The sequence below is a fragment of the Terrapene carolina genome, unplaced genomic scaffold (genome assembly GCF_002925995.2).
Source record: "Terrapene carolina triunguis isolate 2854851 unplaced genomic scaffold, T_m_triunguis-2.0 Scaffold33911, whole genome shotgun sequence".
In the NCBI taxonomy this organism is placed as follows: domain Eukaryota; kingdom Metazoa; phylum Chordata; order Testudines; family Emydidae; genus Terrapene; species Terrapene triunguis.
Window position 1 is genome coordinate 13,677,336 of NW_020698262.1, and position 9,041 is coordinate 13,686,376.

At 65.0% G+C, this 9,041-nt stretch overlaps 1 protein-coding gene across 1 annotated transcript in view; it reads left to right on the forward strand.

Annotated features, from left to right (window-relative positions):
- The window catches only part of LOC113409605 (dipeptidase 1-like), a 16,261-nt gene that overhangs the window by 6,541 nt on the left and 679 nt on the right, over nucleotides 1-9,041 (forward strand). The window contains exons 2-9 of the mRNA XM_029914244.1: nucleotides 2,423-2,555; nucleotides 3,215-3,347; nucleotides 5,311-5,461; nucleotides 5,740-5,809; nucleotides 6,872-7,048; nucleotides 7,968-8,055; nucleotides 8,140-8,215; nucleotides 8,437-8,605. Of these exons, the coding sequence (XP_029770104.1) occupies nucleotides 2,423-2,555; nucleotides 3,215-3,347; nucleotides 5,311-5,461; nucleotides 5,740-5,809; nucleotides 6,872-7,048; nucleotides 7,968-8,055; nucleotides 8,140-8,215; nucleotides 8,437-8,605 (997 nt within the window). The remainder of the gene's footprint in view (nucleotides 1-2,422; nucleotides 2,556-3,214; nucleotides 3,348-5,310; nucleotides 5,462-5,739; nucleotides 5,810-6,871; nucleotides 7,049-7,967; nucleotides 8,056-8,139; nucleotides 8,216-8,436; nucleotides 8,606-9,041) is intronic.

Below are 9,041 nucleotides of genomic sequence, written 5' to 3' on the forward strand. Positions count from 1 at the left end.
CCCCCCCCCCCCCCGCGGCAGCTCCCCACCCCAGCTCACCTCTGCTCCACCTCCTCCCTGAGCACGCCACCCACGCTCTAATTCTCCTCCCCTCCCAGGCTTGCGGCGCCAAACAGCTGATTGGTGCTGCAAGCCTGGGAGGCGGGAGAAGTGGAGCGGCGACCAGGCACTCGGGGAGGGAGCGTGGGAATGCTGTAAAAAAAAATTGGGGGCACTGCTTTTTGGCGCCCCCAAATCTTGGAGCCCTAGGCAACTGCCTAGTTTGCCTAAATGGTCGCACCGGCCCTGGCCCTGGGGGACGGAGCAGCGGAGATGCCGCCAGCCACCGGCTCAGGCTGGGAATGACAAAGGCCCAGCATGTGACCCATCCTCGAGGCACCCGCCCCCCGCCGCCCCACCTGGGGTCTGGCTCTTCCTGAAACTGGGGCAGGGCTTGTCTAGCTGGTCCTGTAGCAGCGCCTCACTGGAGTGATTGTGATCATCCAGCACCTTCTGACTCCAGCCACCGCCAGCATCCTCCCTCCTGCAGCCCCTGCCTCACTGAGCTCCAGGGGATGAGGCCCTTGGGCATGAGGCAGCTGCCTGCTGTGTATCATGCTCCCTAATCTGCCTGCAGCCAAGCCCTGCTCCCCTCCTGGCCTCCTCCAAGCCACCAGCAACCTTAACAGCTCTTTGTCCCCACCCCCCTCGTTCCAGACACCACCACAAACAGGGCTGGGAGCCTGGAGAAAAAGCCATTCAGTCTTAGGCTAACGATTCCTCGTCCCTGGGCAGCCCTTCCCATGGCTGATCCCCGCCATGCAGGACTCCGGTCTTGTTTGCTAGGCTTCAACGGCCAGACGCTGGGAAGAGATGGCCTAGCGGGGCTGGAGATGGCACTGCGAGGGTTAATCAGCCTCAGCTGGGCTGCTGGGACCCCCTGCCCGGCCTCTGCCCAGGCTGGGTTAGCCCCAGGGAGGAGGCAGAGGGTCGTTGGCTCCTGCGTCTCCGCTCACATGCAGAGAGCAGGGCAGGGCTCCCAGAGGTGGGGGAGGCAGATGTTGCCATGCTCGGGACTGGAGCCGTGGCTGGAGGGTTCTACTAAGGGCAGGCAGGTTCCAGGCACCCACCAGCTGGGAGCTGAGGCAGGGGCAGGTCAGCGGGCAAAGGGCACAAACCAGGGAGCCGGTGCCAGCCCTGGGCACTCAGCAGCTGAAGGGCTACGGTGTGTCTGCTGCATGGGCTACGGCTCAGGTCTCGCTGGCCGCAGAGGGGCCAGCCAGCTCCAGGCACTGGGCCTGGAAGTGCTGCTGGCCCCGGCGATCTCTGGGTGCTTTGCGGAGCAGGTTCGGGAACAGTGGGGGTGGCCGTTCTCGGGCTGTGCAGAAGCCAGCTGACACCCGGGCGTCGCTAATGCCACAGTGCAGAGACGGACCCGTCTCCGCCACGCAGAGATGGGAGGAGAGCACGCGCGCGGGTAGGCGTGTGCCAAGCCATCCCTTGCTTCGAAACTCACGTAACAGCAACAAAACCGGGCGTCTGGGTGGGCAGCAGCAATAGCCCAGAGGAGTTGGTTACGGTTGTGGCCCCTGTTCCAAACGCTGGCTGCAGCCGGCTGAGGGGCTTCAGTGGCTGAAAACACAGAGCTGGGGCGATGCTCAGCAGAGAAGGGGGCCGAGATGCAGGGGAAGGGGTGGGTATCAGGTGCCCCCCAGGCCGATACAGCTCTCCAGCCTGCATGTGTAGGAGTTAAACCGCACCAGGCCTCGTCTACAAATGCAGGTTGTGCTGCTTCAACTGTCCGGGCAGCATGGAAAAGGTACAAGCCCCGAGCGTGTGTAACCCACACACCTCCTGGGTGTGGTGTTCTGTCCCATTGGGTGGCACCGAGACCACTGAGAGAGCAATTAATGAGTCTGCTCTATCGCCTTAGCTAACAGCCAGGTGGCTTTTAGCTCATGCAATAGAGGCTCATGCACTAAGCTCCAGAGATCCCCGGTTCGATCCTGTCCGCTGAGGACCGGGGTCTGTCGGCGTTACCCGTGGACGCAGCTACCTTGGGATAAATGTGCTTAGAGGAGTGTGGTTAGTCCTGTCCCGGCAGCGGAATAAAGCTCTGTTACCCTGCGTCCACGCCAGGGGGTGACCCGGTGTAACTGTCGGTACCTGGCCCCCCTGCAAACATGGGGCGCAGCCCAGCCCTAGTATCTGTCCCACAAGGAGCTGCCCCTCACACCAGCGTACCCTTTTGGGTAGTGCTACCCGCCAGCCTTGCCTGGTGCCAGTCCAAGCCCAGGCTTCCCCTGGGCTGAGGGCTCTTGCCAGCCACTCAGATCCCCTGCCCCGAGAGGTCAGGCAGGGTGGGTGGGGCTTCCCCCCCCCCATGTGGGGGGTGCAGGAGCACGGCTCCCAGGCTCCCTCACTTTCATCCCTTTCTTTCCAGACACAACGACCTCCCCTGGCAGCTGCTGAAAAAGTTTAACAACAGGCTAAGCGTGGCACCGGCAAACCTCACCCTGCTGAACGACACCCACACCAACATCCCCAAGCTGCAGAGTGGGCACGTGGGGGGGCAGGTAGGCTGCAGATCCCGCAGGCACGGCCCACACAGCCACGCTCGCAGCAAGGCCCCGGCACACACACATTCAGCCCCCCACAGGCACCGACCGGGGGTACACTGACGCCAGCAGCATGCTGCGGCATGGACTAGGCAGGGCTTTCCAATGCAATCCAGCCGAGGGGCCTCTGTGACTCAGCCCGTCCCTGGAAAGCCCCAGTGGCAGGGGAGCCGGCCCTCGCTTTCGGCTGAGCGATCGCTGGAGTTTTCCTGGGGCCAGAGGAAGCCAGCCCCTGTCACCCACCTACTGCCTGCACTTCCCCAGCACGGCCGCTTTCACTTCCACCGTGCTCAGGCTCAGGCTTCCTGATGCCCGGGGCTCCAGCTCAGCCCCCAGGGGGGTGAAATCCTGCCCTGTGGCCGTCAGCAGCCGCCTGACCTCTCTGGGTCTGTGCCCACCTGGGGTGAGAAGCCTGTAGCAGCAGCTGGTTGCTTGTGCATGTCACCCCCCGCCCCCAGGCCCAGGTACCGAGTGAGCCCCACAGCTGGCTTGAGATGGGTGTGGGCTGAAGGGGGCAATGAATGAAGCAAAGCAGCCGCTTCAACAGCTGAAGGCTGCCTTGCCCCACACGGAGGGCCGGGCTCCTTAACTTGTCTCCCCCTTGTCTCCCCGCTCAGTTCTGGGCGGCTTACGTGCCCTGCGATACCCAGAACAAAGACGCAGTGAAGCGAACGCTGGAGCAGATCGACGTCATTCACCGCATGTGCGAGAAGTACCCCGAGGCCTTTGCATGTGTCACCAGCAGCACAGGTGAGCGATGGTGCGCGGCCCCTGCCCGGCTCCTTGGGGGGCTGGGGGCTGCAGGAGCTGAGCACGGACAGCCAAGGCTGCGTCCCAGCCGGGATTGAGCTGAGTGAGGGGGACCTCCCTGCCCAGCAGCCGCTGCCATTCTGCACCCAGCACCCTGCCAGGGCATGGTCCTTGCCAGCCCCTTGTATAGGGGAGTGTAGGGGGTTCGGCCAGGGCTCATCCCCCCTCCGGGGCGGCGCGGAACCAGACGGCCTCGCTACTTCGGTCAGGTGCATTGGGGAACTAGCCTGGCTGTGTGGCAAACCGTCAGTAGCTCAGACCCTCAGGCAGGGCTGAGCAAACGGTTGAACAGCAAACCCCAGGCTCCTGGCTCCGAGTGGCCTGGGAGAGAGGAGATGGCCACCCGCAAGGTGGGTGGCAGGGGGGACGCAGGCCCTCCCACTCCACTGCATCCCAGCCCAGGGCCCTAGCAGCGATAGAAGACCCACTGCATAGTCAGTGGGGATCCTGGCCACAACACACTGACATGGGCTCTGGCAGTGCTGCTGCCAGACTCGGGTCAGCTGCCCCCGGGCTACTTCCTAACTTCCCCTCTAGAGGTACCTGGGTCTGGACAGCGTCCTCCACGGGGTCACACACCATCGGCTCCTTGGGGTAACTGGCAAGTGGCAGGCTTGGCAGCGTCTCTGGGCTCGGGCTAGCATCAGGCATGGGCTGGTCTGGCCAGTCCTCGGTTCGGCCGCCGATTGCCGTGGTCTCCCAACTGGGAGCTACGCGAGAGGCGTCTGGCCTCTCCGGTGGCTGTGTTCCAAGTGAGCTCTGGGGTCGGGCTTTTATACTTCTGTGACAAAGTGGGAATGTTCATAATGTTTTCTCTGAATACTGTGTGGGTGCCTCAGTTTCCCCTATGCAGTTCTTAAGTATCTAGGTGGTGGGAGAAGGGGGTGTGATTGTTTCAGAGCCCTAGAGGGCAGATGTGATGCTGGCTGAACAGAAAATGGCCGACACCCTGTCTCCTGGCAACTAATGACCTGGGCCCCTCCTCTACAAAGATGCCTGCTGAAGGTGTTGGAGAACAAAGAGATCAGGTGACCTCCTGGCCCGGGAAAGGAACAAAGGCCAGAGAGGAGGGGCTGGAGGGGGTTTCAGTTGGGAGCTGGCTGGGGACGGGAAGTGTGGGCAGACGTGGATGTCTGCCTCACTGGGCCCCAGAATGGACCCGGCCGAGGGGTCCCGTTCGCTGGACCTACAAGCTCTGTTTTAGACCGTGTTCCTGTCATCTAATAAACCTGTGTTTTACTGGCTGGCTGAGAGTCACGTCTGACTGCGGAGTGGGGGTGCAGGACCCTCTGGCTTCCCCGGGACCCCGCCTGGGCGGACTCGCTGTGGGAAGCGCACGGAGAGGCATATGCTGAATGCTCCGAGGGCAGACCCAGGAGGTGAAGCCGTGTGAGCGTCTTGCCCTGAAGACAGACTGCTCCATGGGAGAGGAGGCTCCCCAAAGTCCTGACTGGCTTTGTGGGGAGCAGGTCCAGAGCATCGCCCGGGGACTCCGGGACAACTTCCTGTCCTGCGCCTTGACCGCTGAGGGGTGGGCGCAGGGTTCGCTGGCTCCGCCCACTTTGGTGTCCAGAGAGGCTCGTCCCTCTCCGGGGCGGCGGGGAACCAGACCGCCTCGCTCCAGGGAGGTAGTTCCCTGGTACCTGCCATGTGTGCGTCTGGGGGGCGTCTCTCCCTGTGCAAAGCCCGCGGAGGTGTCCAGCAGTCGGTAGCAGGGAGCTGTGCTTGTCAGGAGCCAGCCCCTCCGAGGTCTCCTACAAGGGTAGCCAGGGCCTGCCAGGCAGAAGGGGAGCTCAGCAGGCCTGGGGCAACCCCCGCCGTGGGCGACCTGGCCCCCATTAGCCGGCATGGCTGGCTGGGATTCCCCCGCCCGACTCAAGCCTGGGAAATGCTGCTCTTGCAGGCATAGAAGACGCCTTCCTAGCAAAGAAGGTTGCCAGCTTGATTGGCGTGGAGGGCGGCCACTCCCTGGACAGCAGCCTGGGCGCCCTGCGGATGTTCTACCGGCTGGGGGTGCGCTACATGACCCTCACCCACAGCTGCAACACCCCCTGGTAAGGCCCCGGTGCTGGGGCACAGGGCAGCTTGCTGGGCCCAGTGGGGTCCGGAGGCAGGGGGCAGAAGAACGGGGCCTGGTTGGTTTGGAACGACGTACAGGGCCCCAGGGTCCCAGTGCAGGTCCCGGTGCCCAGAGAGGGCCGCGAACGGTGCCAATGCCTCTTCCTGCCCCTGTGCTGGCACTCGGGGGTGGGCAGCAGCCTAGGGCCAATAAGTAGCTCAGGCCGCGTGGGCTGACCAGGAGCTCGCCTGATGTGTGCGCTCTGGCTCGCAGGGTGGACAACTGGCTGGTGGACACGGACCAGGAGCAGCCCGTCCACAACGGCCTGTCGCAATTCGGGAAGGTGAGTGGGAACGGCCCCTGCGTGTCCACTGCCTGGGGGGCTGGAGGCCGACCTCCCCACGCCCACACGTGGGGCAGGGAGCTCTCAGCTGGAGGCCCTCATGGGGATGGGGAGGGGACAGAGCCCCCCCCACTTCTCCAGCCAGGGACCAGCCGTTCTGGAAGGGGCGCTGCTGGCACATCAGGGCCGCAGGCCAGGCTGTCTTCTCCCCTCACCGGGGCTGCTCGTCCCAGAGCACGGCCCGCCAGGCGTGCTGCTACAGAGGCTGAACTAGCCCAGCTCCCACCGCGGCAGCTGCCAATCCCTGGCCACATTCCCAAAGCCACTGCGGTGTTTTCCAAGCCAGCTGCAGCCTGGCAGTGCAAACTCCTGACCCCGCTGCCCGGCCTCTCTGGGACACCTGGTGCCCCATTCTCATCCCCCTGCCCCAGGACCCCGGTCAGCCAACGCTCAGCTCCAGCCCCTGTGATTTGCCAAGGGCAGAGAAACCCGGCTGCTGCTCACCTCCAGTGCCCGACGGTTTCCGTGCCACTGCCCAGCTCTCTGCTGGCACTGGGGGTGAAGTTCAGATCCTGTGGGCTGACTCCCCGCATGTTACCCCAGGGACCCCGGAGCCCTGCCGTCTGCCCCACTGCACCGTCCCATTCCCAAACGGCCGTACGGCTGCTGCCCATGGAGCCCCCAGCCCTGCTCACCCCCATTTACCCACATGCAGGGCACAGCCAGCCAGGGCAGCTCACACACATAGGGGCCAGAGGAAAGCGTGAGCTGGTGGAAGTTGACACGTGGATGGGCGCTCCTGTCCCTGACCTGTCTTACCCCCGGCCCCTGAGTGGGCAGGTCCCCTGGCTCAGACCCCGCGCCCAGGGGGAGGGGGCGAGGTCCCATTCACTCGGGCAGGTGGGGCGAGGCTAAGTGGGGTGAAGAGGGGTGCCCAGGAGAACATGCAGGTCCCACCGCTCAGACTCTGCAGGGCCCTGGGGCCAGCTTGTTCCTGACGTGGCCTGCGGCTAGCAGGAGGGACGCGCACGCTCAGTACCTGTCTCTCATCCGCTCCCCTAGCGCGTGGTCTGGGAAATGAACCGCCTGGGCATGCTGGTCGACCTGGCCCACGTGTCTGTGCAGACGATGGAGGACGCCCTGGAGGTTTCCAAAGCTCCTGTTATATTCAGCCACTCGTCAGCCTACGAGCTCTGCAGAAACAGGCGCAACGTGCCCGACGACATCCTCCGCAGGGTGGTAAGATGGCCTGGACACGCAGAGCGATGAGCGTTTCCTCCAGCCCACGAGACCTGGGCAGACAGCGCCGACTCAGGCAGAGAGGGACCAGCTCTTGGGCAGGAGCAGCTCCTGCAGAGACACAAAACCCGCACGAGCCTCCGGTGCTCTCCCCCGAGCAGGGGTCAGGAAGGATGTGGTATAGCAGGCCCCGCTAGGAGCCCGGGCGCGAGGGACTGGGGATGGGATCCCAGGCGCTAGGGGCCAGGCGCAAGGGGCCAGGGGTGGGAACCCGGGCGCAAGGGGGCAGGATCCCGGGCACGAGGGGCCAGTGGTAACATCACGCTGGGAGCGAGTACCTAAGTGTCTGAGCTGGAGGCGCTGACGGTGCCTCGCGCTGCCTGCTGGCTGGATCACTGCAGGGAAGGGTCCAGGGCTCTGAATGGGAGGCAGCATCCTGGGGACCACAGCGAGCAGCACCACCGCCGGCGCCCCAGGTCACGAGCAAACGGTCCCTCCTGCGCCGGGGCAGGCGTGGGATCCCTGTCCCGGCAGTAGCTGAGACACTGGGCTGCCCGGCCCAGAGCCCTCGCCTGCTGCAGCCTTTAGGAACCCGCGTGCACAGGCGGCGGGTACCATGGGCCAGGCCAGGCTAAGGCTCCCCTAACCCAGGCCGGGGCCCTGCCCCCGCTCCCCTTCTCCCTAGGCCGGTCCGGGGGTCGAGGCAGCTGCTCGGGCTGGCCGGCAGCCCAGTGCTCAGGGGTCAGGCCGGCCCATGCAGCCAGGGGTGGGCCAGTGGGCGGCTTGGGGTAGGTGGGCAGGGGCTCCTCCAGTCCTGGGGGGTCTCAGGGCTCCAGCAGGTAGGGGGCAGGGCCGGCTGTCTAGCCTCCCCAAAACGGAGGTTCACCCGCTGCCCATGTCCGCATGTCTCTGCCTGCAGAACCAGAAGGGCGGACTGGTGATGGTGAACTTCTACAACATGTACGTGTCCTGCAACGAGGCGGCTGCCAACCTGTCCCAGGTCGCAGGTGAGTCTGGCGCCAGCCCTGAGGGACGTGGGGGGGTCCCGCACACTGGGCCTTGCCCCTCACCTCTGGCACTTCCCCCCGCAGATCACCTGGATCACATCAAGAAGGTGGCTGGCTCCGCGGCGGTTGGCTTTGGTGGGGACTACGATGGCGTGTCCACGTAAGGACTGGCCCTTGGGGGAGAGCTTCCTAACCCCACAGAACAGCCAGCCCCCCGCAGCGCTGGCAGGGCTGTCTGTGAGGCACGCCCAGCCATGCAGGCTGGGGCCCAGGGCACCCCAGAGCAGGCTGACCTGGGGCGTGCCCTCCTGCAGGACCCTTCCCTGAGCTTGCCCCAGAGCCTCAGCGTCTCACTCCACCCATCGCCCCGCTGGTCTCCAGGGAGACGCTGGCGAGGCCTCCAGGGAGACGCTGGCGAGGCCTCCAGGGGCTGCGGGCTGCTTTGCTGCCCAGAAGCTGGTTGCTGAGCCTTGGAGAGGAACGTTTCCCCCCTCACCAGGCCCCTGTCAGGGCCCCCCCAGCTCTGGAACCAGGCATGGGGCAGCTCCTGGTACCAAGGCTCTACAGGAGACAACAGGCTGCAGCTCCCGCCCTGCCCTCCCCCCGGCCACCTCAGCCCCTCAGCTCACGGGCCCTGCGCAAAGCGAGTCGCGTCTCCCTCGGGGGGCAGCGCGCACAGACGAGAGGCCCTGTGTGAGCCTGCTCCCAAGGACACTTGTCTGGGCAGCACTTCCTGGATGCCACAGCACCCTGGGCTGGGGTGCCTGCTTTGCAGGCCTTGCCACCTCCTCCAGCTGTGGGGCCCATCTGCTTGGGAGCTGGGGGGAGGCAAGCTGGGGGAGGGGGCTCCCCAAGGCAGAACCCGTTAGTAAGGGTCCCACGCCTGGGTCTAGCAATAAGGCACATTACCAGTGAGGGGTTCCAGGGGGCACACACTCCATAGCTCCTGTGGGCTGAGCTCACGGTACATCCCAGGGGCTCCTGGC